General features: G+C 45.5%; 1 protein-coding gene across 1 annotated transcript in view; it reads left to right on the forward strand.

Moving 5' to 3' along the window:
- The window catches only part of NR4A3 (nuclear receptor subfamily 4 group A member 3), a 223,361-nt gene that overhangs the window by 47,260 nt on the left and 150,174 nt on the right, over positions 1–25,927 (forward strand). Inside the window, exons 3-5 of the mRNA XM_073678412.1 lie at positions 11,050–11,897; positions 21,990–22,119; positions 22,700–22,863. Of these exons, the coding sequence (XP_073534513.1) occupies positions 11,052–11,897; positions 21,990–22,119; positions 22,700–22,863 (1,140 nt within the window). The 5' untranslated portion in view covers positions 11,050–11,051. The remainder of the gene's footprint in view (positions 1–11,049; positions 11,898–21,989; positions 22,120–22,699; positions 22,864–25,927) is intronic.

Consider the following 25,927-nt stretch of genomic DNA (forward strand, 5'->3'; position numbering starts at 1 on the left):
CCAGGTCTGGCTAGCACTGAGACTGACTTAAATTCACTTCCAGTAGGTGCCCAACTTGCCTGCTATGAGGAGATCTGCCATCTCTGTTATTTGCTTGCTGAAACGTGCTCCCTTGTATGTCTGCTCTTCACACACTAAGTGATGATCAGAACTGCCTGAGGTTGTCCTTTCTTTCTCTCTAGCTCAACTAAGACTAACTATATCAAACAGGAACTTGTCACGGCCACTATCAAATCAGCAAGCAGCTCCACAATTGAGCATTTCCGGATGACAGCCGCCACACAGAGAACAGCTGATCAGTAATGTGTCGGGTGTCAGACCCCAACTGATCAGACGTTGATGACCTATCGGAAGGATGGGTCATTAATGTTAAATAAGTGGACAACCTCTTTAAGATGTGATCCTGTGGTTGCTTTCACACAGTAGCTGCTGGCTATAGGAGCGAGTCTGAGGCAAGAAAAGTAGCTAGCCTGATCATTAACTGGAGTGATGATACAAAGGACTGAATCATGAATTATCCCCTTCCCGACCTTGGACATATCCATTCATGCAGTTTGGTGGGTACTTACCGATCATAGGCTGGTGCCTAGTAATGCTGGAGTCACCAGGGCGAGCTTTGATTGGTGCAATTGGACGATGACGCAAATCGCACCAATCATTGTGCACAGATGCGGTGTGAACGCTCAGTGACCGCTCTGCACTTCTCATTCTCGGTTCAAGACGTGAGAAGAGCGGTCACTGAGACATCTGTTGTGCTGGTCCTCGTGGTGCCACAGACTTTTTCAAGCCTGTGCCATCACTGCTCATGTTCCTGCCTCTGAAAGTTATTGATCCTCCTTGATCCATTCTTAAATTGTATTAATCCCCCTCTCACCCCTTTTTTCCCCTCCCCATCCACACCAACCCCTTCTGCCGCCAAGCGCTGTTCAGTACTTGATCGCTCGATTTTTGGCAGTTATTTTCTTTTTTGTGCATCCTGCAGCTTCCGTGCGCTGATCAGTGACGCAAATCACTGATCAACGTCCATACTCGCTGTTTTCCAGGACTTTTTTTTGTCTCTGTCAATTTTTTTCCACTCCCCCTTGCACCACCTCCATTCGTGTATTCTGCAGCCGTTGAGCATTGATTACTCGTGCTCGCTGTTTTCCACTTTTTTTCCCCCTGTCTATGCCCCCACCCATCTTTGCACCACTCTGTGTGTGCATCCTTTAGCCGCCAAGTAGCTGATCAGACTTACAGCACTGATTAGCACCCACGCTCGATTTTGGCAAGGACTTTTTTTTTCCTGTCTATTTTTTTTCTTATCCCCTTTTTGCACCACATCCGTGGATGCGTCCTACAGCCGTCGAGCGCTGGTTGGCAACAAACATTCCTGAGAATTGAGTAAAAAAATGTGGATTAGTTGATGGGATTAGATTAGGGACAGTAAAAATATACTGTAGTAATCGTCATCTACTACAGTATTTTTTACTTAATTGAATTAGGGTTAGTGTCGGATAATTGCGGATGCTCAGTAAATTTTTTTTTTACTGATGTCCGTTTAGTAAGTTTGTATTTTATTTTACCAAAATTTTTATATTCTTTTCTGTTCTAAATAAAAAAAGTTTACACCAAACACACACACACCTGAATAACATTTGGTACACACACCTACACAAACACCACGTACGTGAAAAAATGTCGTCCCTTGTAAAAAAAAAACTTATTTCTTTATATTTTTTCTATCGAGGACTTCTTATCAGATGTGATCGAAGTATCAATATCACAATATTCTTATGAAAAAAATTTATTGATTTATTCTTGGATTGTCCATTAAAAAGAATGATTACTTAAAATAATTAAATAGTTACAGAGTGATTGTCCATTTGTCCATAATTAGCTTAATAATTGAGATTCACCCATCTTTCCCTGGGATCCTGGATGGTAGATTGCGTCTGTCTGTGTCCAGCACGTGTCAGGATGACACCATGTGTCTGGGTAAAGAACGTGTCTCCTTGAGCCTACATCAGCAGCTGGTTTACACACAGATCCTTGTCCTGTGTCCTGTGGAATGGCAAGCGCCCCCCTGTCTCTAACATGGGCTTTTATAGCACCTGTTATTCTGTATATGGTACTGAACTAAAAATACACAAATAGCGCATGTCATCTAGAAACCCTAGAATTCAGAATTAAGAATAAAATTAATATCCGTAATTAATATTTAACATCCCTCTTGTCCCAAATTCAGTGGAGGAGGCATACGCTTACCTTGCCTCCGACATTGACAGTACGTGAGAGGATGCCACCTTCCTTTATTTTTCTTCCACTTCCTCTTCGTCAAGTGATGGCCCAGGACAGAAAATGAACCAGTGCCCACCGTTACTGACCCGGTATTGACCTCACCCCCCGAAGATTATGAGCCACTGATTCCTGATTTTGTGGCGCAATCAGGAATCCAATTTGACACCACCAGCCTCACAGAAATTGACTTTTTCAAAGTCTTTTTCTTTGAGGATTTTGTAAACCTAATGGTGGCTCAGACAAATTTGTATGCCCAGCAATTTTTGGCTCAAAACCGCCCTTCAGCATTCTTTAACTGGACCCCTGTACACACAGTAGAAATGATTAGTGTTGAGCGAATTTGTTCGGCATTTCAAATTCGTGTTTGGGGTTCCGGCTTGTTCGGATTTGCCACTCTATGTAGATAACTTTTATACCAGCATGCCACTCTTCAAGTCTCTCTCTGCGTGAGCTACCGCAGCCTGCGATACTGTCTGCAAAAAAAAAAGACGCTAATTGTGCAGCTTCTCAGAAAGGGTGAGAGCAGAGCCCAATGTAGCGACAACATGCTGGTGGTGAAGAACAAGAGGGATGTCCTTATCTGGACCACCATACATGGTGATGGCAGCACCCCTAGCACTGTACGAGGTACCTCTACACAGGTCCACAAACCTCATTGTGTCCTGAGGTACAACAAGAACATGGAGGAAGTTGATCTCTCTGATCAAGTTTTCCAGCTGTACTGTGCCATGAGAAAAACCGAGGTGCGGTACAAGATGTTGGCTGTGCACAACGTACAGATGGCAATGTACAATGCTTTTATGCTATGACAATGTGCAGGTCAGACCGGTACACACCTACAGGAGGTAGTAATCAAGGTGTTATGCACACGCCCGGACTGACTGGCGTGTGCGGGTGTTGTGGTTCCACTGGACCATGAACCGGAGAGTGCCTGGAGGGGCGTGACTAAGTATCTGGCCGATCCGACCAAGGTGGCACGACGGCATACGACGCCAGTGCACCAGGGAGAAACCGGGCAGAGGGACCAGGTGCTACTCCAGGTCAAACTCCGGACACGGGGGTTGACCCACACAGGGATTACTGGAACAGGCTGGTTAGGCTGGCGCACAGACTGGAGGGTACAGGCACGCACGACTGGTATGCAGGCAGGCGGGTAAAGGCATGCGCAGCTAGAGTGCAGACAGGGAGGCACTAGCAGGTAGGAACACAGGCGGGATAGGACCCAGTACACACTGGGACTCAGGAACAATACAGGCAGAGGGGTACAGGCAAGCACAGCTAGAGTGCAGACAGGGAGGCACTAGCAGGTAGGAACACAGGCGGGATAGGACCCAGTACACACTGGGACTCAGGAACAGGCAGGTTAGGCTGGCACAGACTGGTGGATGTAAGCAAACACGGCAGGTATGCAGATGGGTGGATACAGGCGAGTATGCAGGCAGGGAGGTACTGGCCGAAAGGACGGGCTGGAGCACAGAAAGGTTAAGACCCAGTACAGACTGGGTCACAGAACCGCAGATGCGGTAGACAACCACAGCAGAGAGGGAACGCCCGAAGCGGTGGGCAAGAACAGAGCAGGATGGGGCTGCAGGAGCAGCGAGCACAAGCAGGGCAGGACAGGACTGCCGGAGCAGCGGGCAGAAGCAGGGCAGGACAGGACTGCCGGAGCAGCGGGCAGAAGCAGGGCAGGACAGGACTGCCGGAGCAGCGGGCAGAAGCAGGGCAGGACAGGACTGCCGGAGCAGCGGGCAGAAGCAGGGCAGGACAGGACTGCCGGAGCAGCGGGCAGAAGCAGGGCAGGACAGGACTGCCGGAGCAGCGGGCAGAAGCAGGGCAGGACAGGACTGCCGGAGCAGCGGGCAGAAGCAGGGCAGGACAGGACTGCCGGAGCAGCGGGCAGAAGCAGGGCAGGACAGGACTGCCGGAGCAGTGAGCAAAAGGGTCAGAGCGGAGCAAGGCTGCCGGAGCAGTGAGCAAAAGGGTCAGAGCGGAGCAAGGCTGCGGAGCAGTGAGCAAGGAGTCAGAGCAGGCTAGAACCGCCGGAGCGGTAAGCAAAGGAGTCAGAGCAGGCTAGAACCGCCGGAGCGGTGAGCAAAGGAGTCAGAGCAGGCTAGAACCGCCGGAGCGGTGAGCAAAGGAGTCAGAGCAGGCTAGAACCGCCGGAGCGGTGAGCAAAGGAGTCAGAGCAGGCTAGGCTGAGTAGGGGGGACAGGGCTCTGTTCACACGGAACAGACAGGAAGGGAAAGGCAGAGCCAGACACCCACAGGGTACTAGCAGAGAAGTAGCGAGTGGACCACAAACTCACAAACGGGAGTACAGAGACAACAAGCAGGAGTTAGGTACGAGTTCAGACTCTGCAGAAAAAGGAAGGGAACGGACATAGAGGCAAAACAGGTAAAGGATAGGAGAGAGTTCAGACTGGAACTGAGTGTACGGAGGAGACCGACACTGCAGCGGAATACAGGAGCGGGTCTGGGAATAAGGCCCCCAGAGAGGCAGGACGAACAGGCAAGGAGCGTGTTCAGACAGGACAGACAAGATACAGGAGCGGGTCTAGGTAATCAGCCCCTAGAAGGCGGGAGGAACAGGCTAGGAGCGTGTTCAGACAGGTCAGACAAGATACAGGAACGGGTCTAGGTAATCGGCCCCTAGAAGGCAGGAGGAACAGGCTAGGAGCGTGTTCAGACAGGCCTGGAAATACAGCCTCCAGGATAGGCAGACAAGAGAACACAGAACGGGACCTGGCACCTTCAGAGTGCAAGCACACACTGAATGAAACACTATGCTCAGGCAGGAATAGATGGGAGCAGCTGAGCTATATACCAGGTGACAGACAGCAATAGGCTGAGGACGCACAAGGGGTGTGACCCACAGCAGGTACAAAAAGCAGGAAGTGATCGGGCGCCGCCCTTAAGCAGCAGAAACAGACACAAACAGACAGCATGGAGGGAAGCCAGAGAGACATTCTGGACTGGAGATCAAGTGCGCGCTCTTGCACAGTGGGAGATGGACCACCATGCAAGGACGCCGCCAGGTATGTTACAGTACCCCCCCCCTTACGCCCCCTCTTCTTCAGGCCTGCCAGAATCTTCCGCAGGGAATTCGAGGACCAGTCGTTCACTTCAAGGAGATCACTTCCACTGTCCACAGGAAAAACTGATCTCATTTGGTTAGCTAGGATGCTACCTCCTATCCAGCCATCCTCAGCAACAGACGAAACGGGTGGAGTACCAGGAACAGCACACAAGGAAGTCTCTCTCCACATATTTTCAGGTGGCACCCCAGAGGGTACAGGAGACAACTGGAAGTCCTTCACCGGGTTGGAGGGGGACAGAGACTTGGGGGTAATCTCTGCTTCGAGGTACATCTTGTCAAGCTCACAGGAAGAAATAGACGGGTTATCAGGTACATAATGAGGAAAAGTCACTGTCTCTTTGTTATCTGGTGGTACCCCGGAGGATTCAGGAAACAACTGGAGGTCCTCCGCCGGGTCAGAAGAGTGCAGAGGCTCAGAGAAAACATCTGCTTCAGAGTACCCTAGGTCGGACTCACTGGACGAAGCAGGCGAGGTATCGGGTACCGAGTATAGGAAAGTCTCTGTCCATTCACCACCAGGTGGCACCCCGAAGGGTTCTGGAGACAACTGGCGGTCCTCCCCCTGGTCAGAAGGGTGTAGAGACTCACGGGTAACCTCTGCTTCAGAGTACACTAGGTTGGACTCACTGGACGAAGCGAGCGAGGTATCAGGTACAGAGTAAAGGAGAGTCTCTGTCCTTTCGCTACCAGGTAGCACCCCGAAGGGTTCTGGAGACAACTGGAGGTCCTCCGCCTGGTCGGAGGGGTGTAGAGACTCGGGAGTAACCTCTGCTTCGGAGTACACTAGGTTGGACTCACTGGACGAAGCGAGCGAGGTATCAGGTACAGAGTATAGGAGAGTCTCTGTCCTTTCGCTACCAGGTAGCACCCCGAAGGGTTCTGGAGACAACTGGAGGTCCTCCGCCTGGTCGGAGGGGTGTAGAGACTCGGGGGTAACTACCACTTTGGGGTACCGATTGTCAGGCTCACAGGACGAAGCGGACAAAGTATCGAGTACCGAGTGTAGAGAAGTCTCTCTCCATTTGTCATCGAGTGGTATCCCGGAGGATTCAGGAGGCAACAGGGGGTCCTCCGCCAGGTAGTAGAGGTGCACAGACTCAGAGGTAACCACAGCTTTGGAGCATCCTTGGACATGCACACCGGTTAAAGTGGGTGAAGCATCTGATGCCGGGTGCAGGAAGTTCTCCTGTGTGGAGTCTGGATGGGCAGAAGTCTCTTCGGGCAGGAGAACCGGAGCACTACCCACGCACATTACCCGTTGGGGCTTCTCCGGGATACAGGGAGATGAAGCTTCAGTAGGGACTTCAAGGTTGGGGTCAGGAGGTCTCAGGGAGGACAGACCCTGGCGTGACGGCTTGCCTCTACGTCTAGCACGTCTGGACTGCCTCTTGAGGTTGGGAGATGTATTCCGGAAAGCGTAGTCACCCTGTGAAGATTCTGGGTGGACAGTAGTCTCATTGGGCTGGAGGACTATTGCGCTACCCACACACATTACCCATCGGGGCTGCTCCGGGATATTGGGAGGTGAAGCTTCAGCAGGAGCCTCCGGGTTAGGATCATCGAAGACCATTAGAAAGGCCACCAGGAAGGCCATTAGGTCCAGGAGGATCGGATCCTGTGTTTCATATAGGGGGTTGATCCATTCCAAGGCATCACCCGCCAGGTAAGACATAATGAATGCCACCTTAACCCGATCGGTGGGAAAACATAGAGGGTAGAACTTGAAGTGTAGCATGCATTGCTCCACAAATGCACGACTTTGTCTTGGATCCCCATAGTAACGTGGCGGATCCGCAGGAACGAGAGCAGATAGATCCATCTGGACGGGTGCGTAATTCGCCTGGAACTCAGCTGAGAAAAAAAATAAATAAATTTTATTTATTTATTTTTAATGCATGTATTCGCTGGAAAACTTCTCAGAGAGCGAAGGCCGTGGGGCTCAACGGGAACCATGGCCTGAGCATGCTGTTATGCACACGCCCGGACTGACTGGCGTGTGCGGGTGTTGTGGTTCCACTGGACCATGAACCGGAGAGTGCCTGGAGGGGCGTGACTAAGTATCTGGCCGATCCGACCAAGGTGGCACGACGGCATACGACGCCAGTGCACCAGGGAGAAACCGGGCAGAGGGACCAGGTGCTACTCCAGGTCAAACTCCGGACACGGGGGTTGACCCACACAGGGATTACTGGAACAGGCTGGTTAGGCTGGCGCACAGACTGGAGGGTATAGGCAGGCACGACTGGTATGCAGGCAGGCGGGTAAAGGCATGCGCAGCTAGAGTGCAGACAGGGAGGCACTAGCAGGTAGGAACACAGGCGGGATAGGACCCAGTACACACTGGGACTCAGGAACAATACAGGCAGAGGGGTACAGGCAAGCACAGCTAGAGTGCAGACAGGGAGGCACTAGCAGGTAGGAACACAGGCGGGATAGGACCCAGTACACACTGGGACTCAGGAACAGGCAGGTTAGGCTGGCACAGACTGGTGGATGTAAGCAAACACGGCAGGTATGCAGATGGGTGGATACAGGCGAGTATGCAGGCAGGGAGGTACTGGCCGAAAGGACGGGCTGGAGCACAGAAAGGTTAAGACCCAGTACAGACTGGGTCACAGAACCGCAGATGCGGTAGACAACCACAGCAGAGAGGGAACGCCCGAAGCGGTGGGCAAGAACAGAGCAGGACGGGGCTGCAGGAGCAGCGAGCACAAGCAGGGCAGGACAGGACTGCCGGAGCAGCGGGCAGAAGCAGGGCAGGACAGGACTGCCGGAGCAGCGGGCAGAAGCAGGGCAGGACAGGACTGCCGGAGCAGCGGGCAGAAGCAGGGCAGGACAGGACTGCCGGAGCAGCGGGCAGAAGCAGGGCAGGACAGGACTGCCGGAGCAGCGGGCAGAAGCAGGGCAGGACAGGACTGCCGGAGCAGCGGGCAGAAGCAGGGCAGGACAGGACTGCCGGAGCAGTGAGCAAAAGGGTCAGAGTGGAGCAAGGCTGCCGGAGCAGTGAGCAAAAGGGTCAGAGCGGAGCAAGGCTGCGGAGCAGTGAGCAAGGAGTCAGAGCAGGCTAGAACCGCCGGAGCGGTAAGCAAAGGAGTCAGAGCAGGCTAGAACCGCCGGAGCGGTGAGCAAAGGAGTCAGAGCAGGCTAGAAGCGCCGGAGCGGTGAGCAAAGGAGTCAGAGCAGGCTAGAACCGCCGGAGCGGTGAGCAAAGGAGTCAGAGCAGGCTAGGCTGAGTAGGGGGGACAGGGCTCTGTTCACACGGAACAGACAGGAAGGGAAAGGCAGAGCCAGACACCCACAGGGTACTAGCAGAGAAGTAGCGAGTGGACCACAAACTCACAAACGGGAGTACAGAGACAACAAGCAGGAGTTAGGTACGAGTTCAGACTCTGCAGAAAAAGGAAGGGAACGGACATAGAGGCAAAACAGGTAAAGGATAGGAGAGAGTTCAGACTGGAACTGAGTGTACGGAGGAGACCGACACTGCAGCGGAATACAGGAGCGGGTCTGGGAATAAGGCCCCCAGAGAGGCAGGACGAACAGGCAAGGAGCGTGTTCAGACAGGACAGACAAGATACAGGAGCGGGTCTAGGTAATCAGCCCCTAGAAGGCGGGAGGAACAGGCTAGGAGCGTGTTCAGACAGGTCAGACAAGATACAGGAACGGGTCTAGGTAATCGGCCCCTAGAAGGCAGGAGGAACAGGCTAGGAGCGTGTTCAGACAGGCCTGGAAATACAGCCTCCAGGATAGGCAGACAAGAGAACACAGAACGGGACCTGGCACCTTCAGAGTGCAAGCACACACTGAATGAAACACTATGCTCAGGCAGGAATAGATGGGAGCAGCTGAGCTATATACCAGGTGACAGACAGCAATAGGCTGAGGACGCACAAGGGGTGTGACCCACAGCAGGTACAAAAAGCAGGAAGTGATCGGGCGCCGCCCTTAAGCAGCAGAAACAGACACAAACAGACAGCATGGAGGGAAGCCAGAGAGACATTCTGGACTGGAGATCAAGTGCGCGCTCTTGCACAGTGGGAGATGGACCACCATGCAAGGACGCCGCCAGGTATGTTACACAAGGCCCTAGTCTTTGAAGATCAGGAAGGTGTGGACACCAGTACTTCTGGAACTGAAGGTGCTTATATCATGCCAGGCCAACATTTCCCCAGTGAGGAGCCTCAAAAACCAAAGAAAGGAAGGTTGCAAAAGAGGTGCTTGAGTGTGTTACAGAAGTGGGATACAGACTTATCAATGCGACACCTGCCCCAACAAACCTGGCCTGTGTATAAAAGAATGTGTCAGACTGTACCACACATCCATGGCCCACTAAATTTATTTATGACTTACATAACTCACATATGCCAATCTGACATACACTACACAACTAACGTATGCTAACCTGACGAACACAACACAACTAACGTATGCAAACCTGGTGTACTCACACAATTTACATATGCCACCACATTATAAAATTCACATACCAGGGCACACTAGATCAATTCCAATATAGGGTTACTTGTGGGGAGTTTCCACTGATTCGACACATCACGGGCTCTCCAAATGCAACATGACACCTGCAGACCATTCCATCAAAGTCTGCATTCCAAAGTGTCACTCTTCCGAGCCCTGCCGTGTGCCCAAACAGTAGTTTTCCTCCACATATGGGGTTTTGGCGTACTCAGGAGAAATATGCACAGATTTTGGGGTCCATTTTCTGTTACCCTTGTGAAAATAAAAAAAATTGTGCGAAAATATAATTTTTGTGGAAAAAATTGTAATTTTTATTTTCACGGCTCTACGTTATAAACTTCTGTGAAACACCTGGGAATTCAAGGTGCTCACCCCACATCTAGATAAGTTCCTTGAGTGGTCTATTTTTCAAAATGGGGTCACTTGTGGGGGGTTTCATCTGTTTAGGCACATCAGGGGCTCGCCAAACAGTGGTTTTCCCTCACATATGGGTATTGGCATACCAAGGTGTAAATGCACAACAAATTTTGGGGTCCATTTTCTTCTCTTACCCTTGTGAAAGTAAAAAAAATTGGATCTAAAGTAACACTTTTGTAAAAAAAAAAATGTTTTCCTTCCACATTCCATTAATTCCTGTGAATGATTAATAAACTTCTTGAATGTGGTTTTGAGCACCCTGAGGGGTGCAATTTATGTATGGTGTCACTTTTGGGTATTTCATGTCACATAAACGCCACAAAGTCACTTCAAATGTGATGCTGTTTTGTAAATTTTGTTGGAAAAATTAGAAGTCGCTGGTCAACTTTTAACCCTTATAACTTTTTTGCTCTTTGTTTTTGTAGGTTTTAGTATAATGTTAACAGTAGCCTATCTCCTGGTCACACGTGTGATGTGCTGTCGAGAAAGATGATAAAAAAGGATAAAGGATCTTTCCTTAGGCCACTACATTGTTCTATCCATTTTGTATTGACAACTGGGTACCATTCCCTTTCTTAAAGGGATGTGTAAAGACTCCGTTTGTTAAAAATTTACTAAAACAGAAAATAACAGAATGAGAACAGATTATACAAAAATAAAATTCCATGTTGACAATGTGATATAAAGAAAGTAAGATTATGCATTTGGTGTTAGTTTGATGCCCAAAAAAATGTGCATATCTTACAAATGTAATTTCTCATATTTACATTTTTCTACAGATATGCCCAGTGTCCAGTACAATCTCACTCCACCTGGTTCTACATATGTTACCCAGAGTTATGGTAATGCTTCTGAATTCAGTGTAGACATGACCAACACTTCAACTGCAAAATGTAACTTAGAATTAAACAGCACAGAGGTTACAGCTTCAGCAACAACACCCTTGCCAAGTTTTAGCACTTTCATTGAGGGATATTCAGGAAACTCTGAACTTAAACCTTCCTGCTTGTATCAAATGCAAACATCTGGGCAGAGAGCACTGATAAAAATGGAAAATGCTCATTTGGTCACCTACCAAAGTTCAATCCCTCTGCAAACGCAAGAAGCCATGCCAAGTACTTCAATGTATTTTAAATCACCAGCTCCGTCAATTTCATCTGCACCTGGATTTTCAGCTCACCAAACACCACAATGGGAAGAACATCACCGTTTGTCAGGTACACATTCATGTATGACTCCCGGTCACTTGATGGATACTTCCCATAAAACTGTTTCTCCACGATTTCCAATTTTTCATTTTAAGAATTCTCCTCCAGATTCATCATTGTCTAATCTCCCTGTATGCTACGAATCTTCTCATAGCATTTCAGTAGGTACCCAAGGAGATCCAACACAAATACCAGGGGAATCAAGTCCATTCAACCTACCGATAACAAAAGTATCAAATCTTGTATTTTCCCCACTGTCAAGTGGTCAAGCAATTAGCATGATCAGCGAGGCAAGTATTCTACCACCATCTAGTAGAAGGTCTTCATCTGGGGAGGGAACCTGTGCTGTATGTGGAGATAATGCTGCATGTCAACACTATGGTGTTAGAACTTGTGAGGGATGTAAAGGCTTCTTTAAGGTAAGATAACATTTATTATTATGTATGTGTTTATTTGGGGTGGAAGTGTACATATAAAACATAGTGTTTTGTGTGTACTGTCCAGTTGGTCAAATTCAGACATGTTATATGTATTTAATGAAGTAGATTAGAATAAAGGCATGTTTAGCTCAGAAAACTTATTTAAAAGGATTCTATATGACTAAAGGCATTAAATAGAGACATTTAGCTGGAACTGATCCTTTGGAAAGTGCTAGATAGAGAAGTGGAAGCATTGTTTATATAGATGCGTACAAATTCATGACTTCAAAAATGGAGTTGCTTATGACGCGCCCCCTGGGCCTGTGTTGTGTAGCGTTGCGCACGCGGGGAATACCCGGAGCCGGATCTGTCGGGGTTAGTAGTCCTCGTGGCCGTGACCCGGTCCGTGCCCAGGGTGTCAAACTAAGTGGCGGAATTTAGCAGAAGATGTTATAGTGTTCGACTACGCCACCCGTTGAATGCGGTTATGAAGCCGCCGCTGCAGGGCAGACCGCTGAGGCCGGTGGTACAGTTGTGCAGCGTGGGTAGTATAACCCCCAACGGGAGGGGTATGGCCTCAGGGCAGCAGACGTGGATGATGGGGATAGCAGAACTGCACGCAGGCACCAGGAACCACTCAGACGGTGCGGTGTAGTTCAGGGTCTTTACTGGTGGCAAAGATAGACCCTCCCGGGAGTACTGGCTAGCGATCGGGGCCTGGTCAGTCCGTGAGCAGATAGGATCTCCCCCGGCCAGGCGGAGTTGTAGGCCTCCCCAACTAATTGTACTCTTCTTGGCTACCGTGCTAGAAGCGGGTAAAAGTAGCCCACGTCCCTGAGTGTACCGTGTGGTGCTCACCCGTATGGCCGGTGACTCGGGGCCTTCTGGTAGCCTCCGCTCCATGACGGCGGTGCTGGTCCCTTGCGTGTGACCGTGCCTTCGGGTTTCTTGGCCAGAGGACCTGAAATCCCCTGCCGGTCGGTTTCTGCTGCTGGGTATGGAACAGTCCCCACAGCCTCGGACTCCGTGTCCGGTGAGATCTCTTCAGCCAAGGCGAGCTATCTAGCTTCCAGCCTCTGGCACTCACTCCTGCTCCTACAGGGCTCCTGTTGTCACTTTCCCTGCAACTGCTCCACACCAGACCAGACTGTGTCTCTGTCTCTGTCTGTGTTCTTTTCTAACCCCACCTCAGCCCCAGTTTTTATATAGGGGAAGTTCTTCCCCTCCCAGGACTGGGCAGGAGGTGTGGCATGCTTAGGATTCCTGACCAGGAGACCTCCCACCTGCTCACAGACGTAATATTGCTATTACTGTGGTAACCAGACCCCTGGGGTTCCACACTTACACCTAAATGTATGGAGGCAGCTAAAACCTTAAGGGAGTTGTCTCAAATAACATAAATGGTCAAAATTGCAAAGTTCTTGTAAAAACATGGAATGTTGCAATTTAAAGCGCACCTGTCAGCAGGATTGTACTCCGTAAACTATATACACTGTCAGGTGGGCAACAATACACTGAGTAAAATGATACATTGGTTGATCAAATCCATCCAGTGGTTCTTATGTAATCTTTACTTTCAGTTTGTAGATGGTGATATGCTCGTGCTTCTTTGCGGCCTGTGGGGGGAGCTCTATCTGGTGCTTTGCTTATATATTCATCTCTATGCTCTTATGTCAGCTCACTGTGCCTTCATTAACCTGCCTCCTATTTTACATAATGCATCTTGTAGTGCGGGGCTAGGTAAAATAGGAGGCAGGTCAGTGAAGGCACAGTGAGCTGTCATAAGAGCATACAGATGAATACATAAGCAGAGCACCAGATAGAGCCCACCCTACAGGCTGCCCCGAAGCACGAGCATATAATTATCTCCAAACTGAAAGTAAAGATTACACAAGAACCACAGGACGGATTTCATCAAACAAGGTATCATTTTATTCAGTGTAATGTCGCCCACCTGACAGTGTATGTAGTTTACTGAGCACAATCCTGCTGACAGGTACGCTTTAAAGGAGAACTCCCATCAAAGTTTTCATTATTTTAATATATTGCCATCATCATATCATATAGCACTGTGTACTTAAAATTGATCAGTTTGCCTTTCTACACAGTTAATCCTTCGCTTTTCTCTGCTCTATTTAGAAACATGAAGTCTCTTTTCCGTGCATTAACCATTCCCCTCTTCAACTCCTGACCCAGCTGCTGCCTCCTTCTTCCCCCTGCCAGGGACTTTTTCAGTGACTTATGACTCATGCAGGGAAAATAGATTCCCTGCTTCTACATAAAGCTTAGAAGAATTAATCTAGTTTGCTTTTAATTACATGATCTCATAGATCTAATGGAAAAGAGAAGTATTAACTGGCTAGAAGGGCAAAGTGAGCAATTGTAAGTGCACAGTACTATATAATATGATGATTTCAATATATTAATTGGATAAAAACTTTGATGGAAGTGCTTCTTTAACCCTTATTACAAAAAACTCTGTTCTGAAGGACGGAAGGATTATTAATTTTATGGCGTACAGCTAGTTGTCCAGGTTACCTGCTATCCCCCACTCCCAGCCTGGCCGGTTACCTTGGCAAGGCGTGTGTGGCGAGAGCAGGCTCTAATTTTTACGCTTAGCTTGCGACAATCTATAGATGGCTGGATCCAACCAGCTTCATTCGCCCTGTACTTCTGCTAACAAAATTGCAGCCAAAGAAGATTTGCTCCAAAGGAGTAATTACAGATATATATTATACCCAAATATTATAGTAGCAAAGGTATGCATATATAATCAATGTTGACTGTAACATCGAAATACAAAATAAAACCTATACAAAATGATATAAAGTAGTAAATACAAAAAATAGCTTCGTTGATGTCTTTTATCAATTGATATGTAAAAAAGGTTAAAAACAGAAGAAACTCACAAAGGAAGGTGGCAAACATAACTGCAGGGGATAAAGTGAATTATTATTTTTTAACGGCCTTCGGCTAGATCTTGACCAATGGCAACTTGATGGATGAACGCTCTGTAGGAAGATCGATCTTGTGCAAGCCTAGATAGGTCCACTAGGGTCTTTTTTGCTGTTATCTTGATTGTATCAAGCCATCAGGTTGCTGGTCTTCCTCTTCGCCTTGTTCCTTCTAGTCTTCCAATCATGGTGTCCTTCTCCAATGATTGCTCTCTTGGTATGCTGTGTACAAAGTAGGCTTGGTGATCCTTACTTTGAGTGACATGCCTGGCTTGATTTGTTCAAACATAGATTTGTTGTGAATTACATCCAAGCATATGCTGACCAGGTAAAGTACCAGTTATTGTAAAGGTATAGAGGAATCACAATAGCACATCAAAAGTATGTAGATAGCAGAAAATGAAATGGAAAATAATAAAAAGCCTGGATCGCCATTGACTTTCGTTAGATGTATATAACTAGCATATCCCAGTAAAGGTCACATTAATCAATCTTTAAGTGAGCTAAAAGTCAAAAGTAATAAAGATGGAAATTTACCCGTAGTGGTCTTCTGCTGGAATGGCACCAGGCCCCGACACATGATCCAACACAATCTTTCGATACTCTAAAGCTCGCTGAATTCAACCATCATCAGTCCCCTGTACTTTTCCCATGCTGCAGAGGCAAAGCTGCCTCTATTAGCAGCTGGAGAGAAAGCACAGTTCAGACCAACAGCACAACTATACAACTGGTTTAAACTGTCAAACGTCAGGAACACAACTCCCTCTGCTTCTAAAGTAGCATCTTAAGTTGAGACAACCCCTTTAGCCCCTACTCTACAAAGCCAATATCCGTTTTTGTTTTTTCATTTTTTCCTCCCCTTCTTCCCAGAGCCATAGCTTGTTTATTTTTCTGTCTACATAGACATAGGAGGGATATTTTATATGAGATGAGTTGTACTTTTGAATGACTCCATTAATTTTACCAGATAATGTACTGGAAAACAGAAAAAAAATTCCAAATGCAATGAAATTGTGAAAAAAAGCGCAATCCTGACTTTTTTTAAAATTGTTTTTACAGCATACATTGTGTGGTAAAAATGATTCTGATGATTCTGCTCATCAGTACGATTACGGTGATTCCAAAAATGTCTAGTTTTTTTTATTATCTTAGTGCTGAGACATTTTCCGGGACCCATAACGTTGTTATTTTTCAGTCGATAGAGCTGTGTGGCTCCTTAGTCTTTGGGAGGTGAGACAATGTTTATATTTATAGTGTTTTGGGCTAGATATGGCATTTTGATTGCTTGTTACAGCATTTTTTGTGGTATTGCAGTGATCAAAAACTAAATTTTTCCATTTACGGTGTTTACTAGTCGGGTTACTTAGCTTTATATTTTGATAGATTGGACTTTTCTGAGCATGGTGATACCACACGTGTATTTATTTAAACATTTTTATTATCTTTAAAGGGGTTGTCCAATACTAGGACAACCCCTTCTTGATCTAAATGTTTGACTTCGATAAAATAAAACAGCGTATACTCTCCTCCCATGACGGCGCCGTTCCAGCAGTGTCGGCAATTGCGTTCCCGGGGCTCTCGTGCAGTTGTTATGACATGTCAGCGCTGGCTTCTCTGTTCCCGCCTTCGTATGAATTGAACATGAAGAGAAAGTCAGAGATCAGCTGCAGCCCGGACTTCCTCTTCATGTTCAATTCGAATGAAAGAGGGGAGAGTGACACGAGCCCTGATTGGGCACTGGGCACCATGTGTCATTCCACCGCACCAGAGCCCCGCAACCGCGAGTGCCTATACCGCTGTAACGGAGCTGGCACGGGAGGTGAGTATAAGCTTTTATTATTTTATTGGGGACAAACATTTAGATCAAGAAGGGGTTGTCCTAGAAGTGGACAACCCCTTAAAGGAGGAAAAGGGGGCTGATTTGAACTTTGTTTTTTTATATTTTCATATTTTTTTAAACTTTTTTTTACTTTTCACTGTACTTGCTATTTGAACCTGCGATCGTCTGATCGCTTGCAGTATATACAGCAATACCACAGTTTTGCTGCACATAGTAAAAATCATGGTCTGCTTTGAAGTCAGGCCACAGGCTGGGTTTCTAGGGAGCTCTGTAATGACAGGCACGGATGTCTTCAACAGACCCCCGGCTGTCATAGCAACCCTTTGGCGATCCACGATCACATCACAGGAAGGCAGATGGGCTCATAGAATGATGCCCCTCCCCCTACCAGAATCATTCAGATCTCAAATATTGTGGCAGAATTAACTGTTCTACTTGGGAGATGAAGCAACTATTACCGTAGTCTGCCTGGAACCCACCTAAAGAAGCTCTAAAAAAAAAAAACGCTGCAAAGAATGAATATAATACACAGCAATGTAAAAACGACTTGCTGTGAATATGCACTGTCTTTTTTTGTTACTTCTTTTAACCGCTTCAGGCCTCGAAAGCCTGTAAGCTGTTAAAGAAGCAGCATGTTCATTCTTTGGGTGGTTTCTGCTTGAAAACCACGTGTTGTTTAAAGTTCAAATTACAAAAAAAGAAACGGTAGAGCCTCCGCAAAACCACAGAAGGGACGCCAACAAAGACACCTCCTGTGTTTTCCAAAAGCGTCTTCTCCTTGTAAAACCCCGCAATACGCCGGTATCTAAAATCTAAAAGAGTCCATGTGCACATACACCACTAATGGACACAGAATCTACTCTGCACACTTGCATCCACAAACCCATAAGACTACAGTTGTATATTTCCACAAGGAATTGACAACTCATGTCAATATCAAAGTGTTGGACAGACTTTTTAAAGAATATTCCCTCAAATGAATAATTTAAAGCAGTTATGACCCAAAATCATGCAAAACTAGCCTAAACCATGATACTATCACCACCATTTTTCATTGTGATATGTGGTTTTTAAGCAGTATTGCAGTGTTTTTGTTTATCTAAACAACACTTCTCATTTAGGCTGAGTTCACACGATGCAGTATTAATGCGTTTCTGCGGCGGTGTTTCCGCCGCGGAAACGCATTAAAACCGCTTGGTAATAGGTCTGCCATGTAGAGCAATGATAATCCGCATGTGCTGTGCACATGATGCAGAAATTTCCACTGCGGATTATCATTTCAACACAAACCACAGCACAACCAATTCAGGCGTGATTTCACTGTTAATTTGCATTGAATCGCAGCAAACCCACATGTATAATATCTATACATGCGGATTTGCTGCATTTCAATGTAAAACAATAGGTGCTAAATCGCGCCGGAATCGCGCCGTGGCTGGTAGCCGGGTTGGGAGAAGAGACTGCTACTCCTCTCATCCGACCACTGCTCTGGCTGATAACAGTGAGAGCAGCGTGGATGGGAGAAGCAGCAGCCTGCTCCTATCAGCGTGCATGCCAGCGCCAGTAAAAAAAAAGATTAAAAAAGTGAAAATTTAAAAGTAAAACCTTTATACTCACCTGTCTGGCGGCCCCCGGTGTCCTCCTCGGCGATGCTTCCTCTTCGGCGGCTCGCGGTACACTGCAGGGGGCGGGCTCGCGCCCCGCAGTGTACTTCCGCGACCTGCGATGATGTCACCGATCAGCTGATGGTCTCATGACCGATCAGCTGATGCTTAGCGTGGGAACATTCACAAGAATGTTCCCATTGTCTCTAGCTCACCGGGGCTCATCAGCTGATCCAAGTTCCAAGTGTGGGGAAATTGCAAAAAAAAATGCAATTCCACAGTTGTTGTTTTTTTTTTTTACCACGTTCACAGAATGCTAAATCTGATCCGCCGTTATTATCCTCCAGGTCATTACGAGTTTGTAGACACCAAAAATGTCTTTTTTATTTAACTGGTGAAAAAAAATCCAAAGTTTGCTAAAAAAAAGTCGCCATTTTCCGAGACCCGTAGCATCTCCATTTTTTGGGATTTGTGTCTGGGTCAGGGCTTATTTTTTGCACACCGAGCTGACGTTTTTAGTGATACCATTTTGGGGTAGATCCGATGTTTTTAGCACCCATTATTGCATTTTATTGCAATGTTGTGGCGACCAAAAAAACGTAATTCTGGAATTTAGAATTTTTTTCTTGTTACACCGTTTATCGATCGGATTATTTTTTTATATTGATAGATTGGGCGATTCTGAACGCGACGATACCAAATATGTGTATGTGGGGTTTTATTTTTATTGTTTTATTTTGAATGGGGCAAAAGGGGGGTGATTTAAACTTTTTATATTTTTTTATTTTTAATATTTTTAAAAACATTTTTTTACACTTTTTGCTTGCTTAAATAGTCTCCATAGGAGACTATAGGTTGCGCGCATTCGGTTTGTGCGAGTTAAATGCCACTGTCAGAGATTGACAGTGGCATTTAACTAGTTAACAGCCGCGGGTGGATAGCGATTCCACCCGCAGCTGTTGCGGACACATGTCAGCTGCTCAGATCAGCTGTCATGTGCCAGGTTTAGTGTGGGCTCAGCGCCGGAGCCCGCGCTGGACAGGGGGCTATGACGTGGTGCGTACTATTATGTACCACGTCATAAAGGGGTTAAATAAAGCAAAACAAAAACTAACTCCACCTGATTATCATCCTATTGACTGAAATCATGAGACTCCAATTTCACCAAGTTGTCTGCTAATCCTAAAAGTTCACATACTTTTGCTACTCACAGACTTCATATTAAGATCATTTTCCTCATTTGAAAGTTAAAAAATGTGAAAGTCTAAAATTGTTGATACTCTATATTTACTCTTAGGACTTGTGTGAAAATCTGATGTAGTTTTAGGTCACATTTATGCAGAAATTGGGAAAATTCTGACAGGTTCACAAACTTTCAATCACCTCTGTAATTCCTAATTGGTTAAAGTGTATTCCCATCTCAAAGATCCTATCCCAATATGTAGCAGGTATAATAATAATAATAATAAAAATTTAGCAAATACCTCCAATTAGATATGTAGTATAGTTTTTCTCATTCACTGTGTCTTTCCTTATGTGCAGGCTTTGCAGGACCTTAGGTATCCATTGTTATGACCACTAGCAACTAGCTAAGGCTGTGTGCCCACGATGCGTTTTTTAAGCGTTTCCGCAGCGGCAAAAACTCTGCAGAAACGCTTAAAAAACGCATGATAGAAGGTCTGCCATGTTCCCCAATGATAATCCGCATGTGCTGTGCACATACTGGGGAAATTTCCGCTGCGGATTATCATTGTGGAAAAATCCACAGCACTACCAATTATTTTGCGGAAATGCTGCGTTTTCGCCGCCATTGACTTGCATTAGAACGCGCCAATTCCGCAAGACTGCATCTGTACTTGTGTAATTGGCACGTTGTAATGTGCAGATGGTACCTGGGTGTAGAGGAGAGGAGAGTCTCATCCACACTCAGGTACCATTAAAAAATCTGTAGAAAAAGAATAAAACAAAAAATAAAGATTATATTCACCTTCCGACGGCCCCCGGACTCCTTCCCTGTGCTTGCCTTCTGATCGCGCAAGACTGAAGGACCTGCGGTGACGTCAGTCATGTGACGGCAGGGCCTTCAGTACAGCGTACCGCGATCTGCCGGCAGCCAGGAACGAGCGCAGCAAGACTGCAGGGGCCATCGGAGGGTAAGTATAGGTTTATTTTTTTATTTTTTGACATTCTCTCGGTCACACTATATAAATCCATGCTGTTTGCATGGATTTATATAGTGTGACCGAGTTGTCAAGCACTTTCCAAGTGATGCTAAAATCGCCTGGAAAGCTCCTGACAACACGCATGTGGAAATGCAGTGAAGAACGCTTCACATCCGCATGTCCCTGGCAGGAAAACGCATGTACAATCCGCATGTGTTTTTTCTGCCAGGGAGATGCAGAAACGCTCAGGAAAAAATCCAGAGCATTTCTGCATCGTGGGCACATAGCCTAACTGTCACTAGATCAGTGGTCGTAACCATGGATACCTAAGGTCCTGCCATGCCTGCACATGAGGAAAGAGACATAGCGAATCAGAAGAACTATACTACATTTCTAATTGGAGGTATTTGCTAATATTGTTATTCTTACACCTACTACATATTGGAGGATCTTGGAGATGGGAATACCCCTTTAATGCAATATTACTACAATACCTCCTGAATTAAAGCTACAGATCTGCATGTCAGTTACATCTTATTGGCTTTGGTGCAAATCCTTTGCTCGGGCAGACAGAGGCTTAAAGGGAACTTGTCACTCAAAAACAATTAAAATATATTCACTGTACCTGGAACCTTAGTGCTAATGTGCAGGTAAATACCTTTTTAAACATATATTGCTGTCTATATGGTTGATCGGTTGCAGGGAGAAAATTAGGTGATATTCTGTCTGTAGTAATTTGCTGGCACTGGGGCTATGTGCAGTCAGCACTCTATATAAAGTGAACATGCTGTAATCACTCCCCCTGCTCCTAGAATGACATCCTGCTCTGTAGCGTGTGTGTGTTGAGCAGGGTGTCAATCAGAAAGCAGTGGGCATGATTACAGTTCGCTCACTGTATACAGATTGCAGCCTGCTTTCTGCCCCTGACAGTGCGCAGATGACTGGAACCGAGCAGCTGCAGGGAGAATATAACTTCATGTTCTCCCTGTAGTTGAGCATCCAAACAGGCTGCCACATGTTTAAAACGCTATAAACTTGAAAATTAGTAGTATGACTGCAGGTAAATACCGTTTTTTATGATTGGTTACATGTGTGACTGTAGAAATACTTATGGACCCAACTTTATATATGCATTGCATATTGCTCGCATTTATGGCTGAAAATCCACAGTACTCACATGAACACAAATCATTCTATTTTGCCAGTGGATCTCCAAAAGAAAGGTTTATAAGTATATGTTTTGACTTTCTAAGGTCATAATATCGTATGTGATCATGAACCATTTTTCATGTTTTACATTTGTAGTTCCAATGACTTCCATCAGACTCATTCTCTCAGTCTGGATAATTTCACTGACAGCCACCAGGCCTCATACATTTTATCTGTCTGCAGGCTACTGTGTTGGAAAATTAATTTTATCTAATAAAACAAATTGCATTGCTTGCTTATTAAGTAGTAAATTGCATGCCTTGTTTTGTTAGCGTCTCCCACTTCTACTTCAATTAGAATAGTATTTTATTTATTATTCTCAGCGGACAGTACAAAAAAATGCAAAATATGTCTGTTTGGCAAATAAAAGCTGCCCCGTGGACAAAAGACGGAGAAATCGATGTCAGTATTGCAGATTTCAGAAATGTCTAAATGTTGGCATGGTAAAGGAAGGTAAGAGTTCCTTAAAATGCTGTTTAGCTGTTCATAGCACAATATGTATTATAATGAGATTATCATTATCTTCATTTTAGATTCGTATTGCATTTATGTTCTTACTAAAATTAGTATTTTATTGTAAAGATAGCTTTACTGTTTTTAATTTATGTCAAGTATGAAAATGTTTTCTGCATTCTGAAGGCATAATGTAATAAAATGTTATTGTTGCACTAATAGGATATATTATCATCCTATTTATTATCCATCATGTATAAAGTGTTAAAGTGGCTTTTTGGGCTGAAAAGAAAAGTCTGTAATCACTATGTGGCTGCAGACTGACAAATCATGACCGTGTACAATGTGCACACTCTCACAATTCCCATGTATTCGCAGCACGAATGGGTGGTCACATGAAGGCATGAAAATGTCAGAAAACCTCTTTAATATATACATGTATTTACCTAAAAGTATTAGCATTTAACACTAACATTTTGATAACTTTCTTATGGAAAAGTGTAGATCATTAAAATGTATCCAAACACAGTGATGTATGCATCATATTACAGAGCTGTATCTTTTATCATTATTTATTTAGTTGTAAGAACAGATAATCTTAAAGGAAGAAGAGGAAGGCTGCCTTCTAAACCAAAAAGCCCATGTCATCAGGAATTATCACAACCAAATCTGTCATCTGGTATGCTCGATGCATTGGTTCAAGCGATAGTAGACTCTGCCCCAAGAGAACTCGACTACACCACAGTAAGAAAGCTTCAACCATTACAGTGTCATAAAATGTAACATTGTGAATGAAGGATGCAAGTTTTGACTGTGTAGTATCAGTAGTTACATAGCTACATAGGTTGAAAAAAGACCTAAGTCCATCAAGTTCCACCTTCCTTGGTAGATTAAAACAGAAAAAAGTGTACATATCAAATAGTAGCACAGTGATTTGTACCATCAAATACTAATGCTAAAGACCAGGGCCACCATCAGGGCATTACTGCCCTTACTAGCGTATGGGGCCTGGTGAGCAGATGGAGCCTGATCGGGCTCACCGTTCTTCTGCTCACCGGGCCCCAGCGGCAGGATTTTGCCATTTCAGTTACTGTGAACGTGCGTCCTCGGACAGACATTCACTTGAAATCTATTGACGTGCGGGAAGCTTCCTGCATGGCAATAGTTAACAGCCACCAGCCAATCACAGGCTGGTAGCTGTCATCAGCGCGCACGTCACTGGCATATGACATCACTGTCATGCGCCTGCGACCGTGCTTCGGGTGATGAGAGAGCCAGGCACTGCTGGAGCGCTGGAAGGCAAGGAGAAACTTTTTATTTTTTTGTAAAGCTGCACTATGGGAACAGGATGGAGACATGGAGGGGGCAGAATGAAGAGACATGGGGGTAGGATGGAGACATGGGGCTGGATGGAGACACGTTGGAGAAGAGCACTCCCATTTTTTGTCCTAAGGAGAGCATGTACTGTTCAGAGTGACATCACACATCTGCAAGATGGAGGCTTTTTTGAACATGTGTAGGTAGAGACGTGTCAGGCCGGCATCATACCTAATATCGATCGTTTTACAAGAACAAGCACGGATCCAGCACAAAAGATTCCACATATCTTTCACCATTCAGTATCCAGATAGGAATGCTACGATCACATAGTGACAAGAGGTAAGGAGATATCCCCAACACCACCACCTTTTAGTGCTGTTCTTATTTTGTATTGATTACTCTAATTGGGCTATGTCCAGCCCACACCGAGGCAAGGGGTGCAGTTTAATGTGCTGCTTTAAGGAGGTAAAGTTCAATTTTTCCTTTTTCATAATATTAGTACTGTGTTTTTTTAGTAATGATCAGTATTGTAGTATTCAGTCCCTTGTATGTGGTATTATTAGGTCACTATGTGGTGGTAATATGTGGTCCACTCATGGTGTGATGGTATTTGTCCCTGTATGTGGTATTATTCAGTCACTAGGCTGTGGTAATATTTGATCTGGTCAGGGTGTGGCAGTATTCGGTCCCTTGTATGTGGTATTATTCGGTCACTATGTGGTGGTAATATGTGATCCGCTTTTGGTATGATGGTATTTGTCCCTGTATGTGGTATTATTCAATCACTAGGTGGTGGTAATATGTGATCTGGTCATGGTGTTGCAATATTTGTGGTGCAGAAAGAAGAGTTTTTCCAAGAGTGGGTGGTGGGACTGTGGAAGGTTAGAGAGATGAACGTGGGGCTGGAGTGGATATGGAGCTGGGGTGGAGGCCGGGCAAATTCTCAAGGAGGGCCAAAAATGTTGCCAGTATGGGGCCCCAAAGTTCCTGGTGGCAGCCCTGCTAAAGACTACATACATTTACAATGTTCTCTTGCCTTGTAAGTGACCTGGCAAGTGAGATTATATTTTTCTATGCAGAACATACACTATATAGACAAAAGTATTGGGTCGCACCTCTTAATCATTGAATTCAGGTTTTTCAGTCAGTCCCATTGTCAGTTTTCACAGGTGTATAAAACATTCTCCAAAGTTTGGGTCATTACAAACTCATCTATTAGGGCGAAGGCTCTAAGCAAAGATAGGCCAGAGCTTGCCAGGTAAAATATCATACCATCGGCTGCTTGTGAGAATTTTGATCAGGATTTTAATATTTGTTGGTAGGAGCAATATTAGGTATTAGGATTAGCAAAGCATGGGATCCTCTCCCAGTTCTAAGAGAATAGTGACAGCCTGGTGAAGTGGTAGGTATCCAATACTTCATCTTTTTGGTATATGTCTAAGAGCTGAGGAGATAAATAATAAAGAAATAATAAAGAAACCCAGAGACTTAGGGAATAGAGAAAAATATTCAAGTTTATTACAAAATATACAATTTAATATAATACAATACAAAAAGTATAGATCAGGGAGAAGTATGGCTAGAAAAATATAGGAGAAGATGGAAAAAAAATGTATATACAAGAGACAATAATCCCAAGGGTCTTGGCTCCCAAGGATTGTAAACCCCATAAAGATATGTAGAAAAATCACATGCAGCATAGATTTAAATATATATTTGGACTAATTGCACCCATATATAACGTGCATAGGTATAGTGTCAATTAGAAATTTTGACTACACTATGTAGGTGTGTATTCTGGTTGATGGGTAATTCGGGAAATGAAAAGTGAGACATGGCTTATGATATCGCCAAGTATGTGAATACCCTGAATCTCTACCTGGATAACACACAATTATTATATCCAGAAAATATTAGCCATAATACAAAATTGCAAGGAGATCAAGTAGTTAATGCAACACCAAATCAAGGCTTGTCATAAGACTAAATGTACGAATGACCAAAGTATATATCTGAATAACATTGTAGGATAATATCAAGCAAGAGTCAGCAGGACTGCATTGATGCAAATGGTAAGAACAATGAATGCAATACATGCATGGCATGGCAACACAAAGTTATATGATCATCTTACACCATACCCTAGAATAAGGCATATAACATAAGACGTCTAGAATGTGACCACATATTAGTAAGTAATACCTTGGGTCGTGGTGTGTTAGAATGGGAGCGCAGAGAGGGATGTGCTGGCACCTCGACGGGCATTTCACCTGCTTGGCTTCGTCAGGAGGCATGGCTAGTGTTAAAAGGTGGGTACAATTTAAATGGTAATGGTAGATAGTACAGCAAATTTGCGCGTCGTCGGCGATGTTGCTCCTTTCCCGTGACAGGGCGGGCCGGTTTGCGATGCTTGATGGATGGGAGGACGTGCGTCATCACCCCCATCATCATGGCAACACTGCACAGCCTGCAACACCATCAGGGCAGA

The sequence above is a fragment of the Phyllobates terribilis genome, unplaced genomic scaffold (assembly GCF_046119375.1).
Source record: "Phyllobates terribilis strain yellow unplaced genomic scaffold, ASM4611937v1 Scaffold_4__5_contigs__length_816908805, whole genome shotgun sequence".
Lineage (NCBI taxonomy): Eukaryota > Metazoa > Chordata > Amphibia > Anura > Dendrobatidae > Phyllobates > Phyllobates terribilis.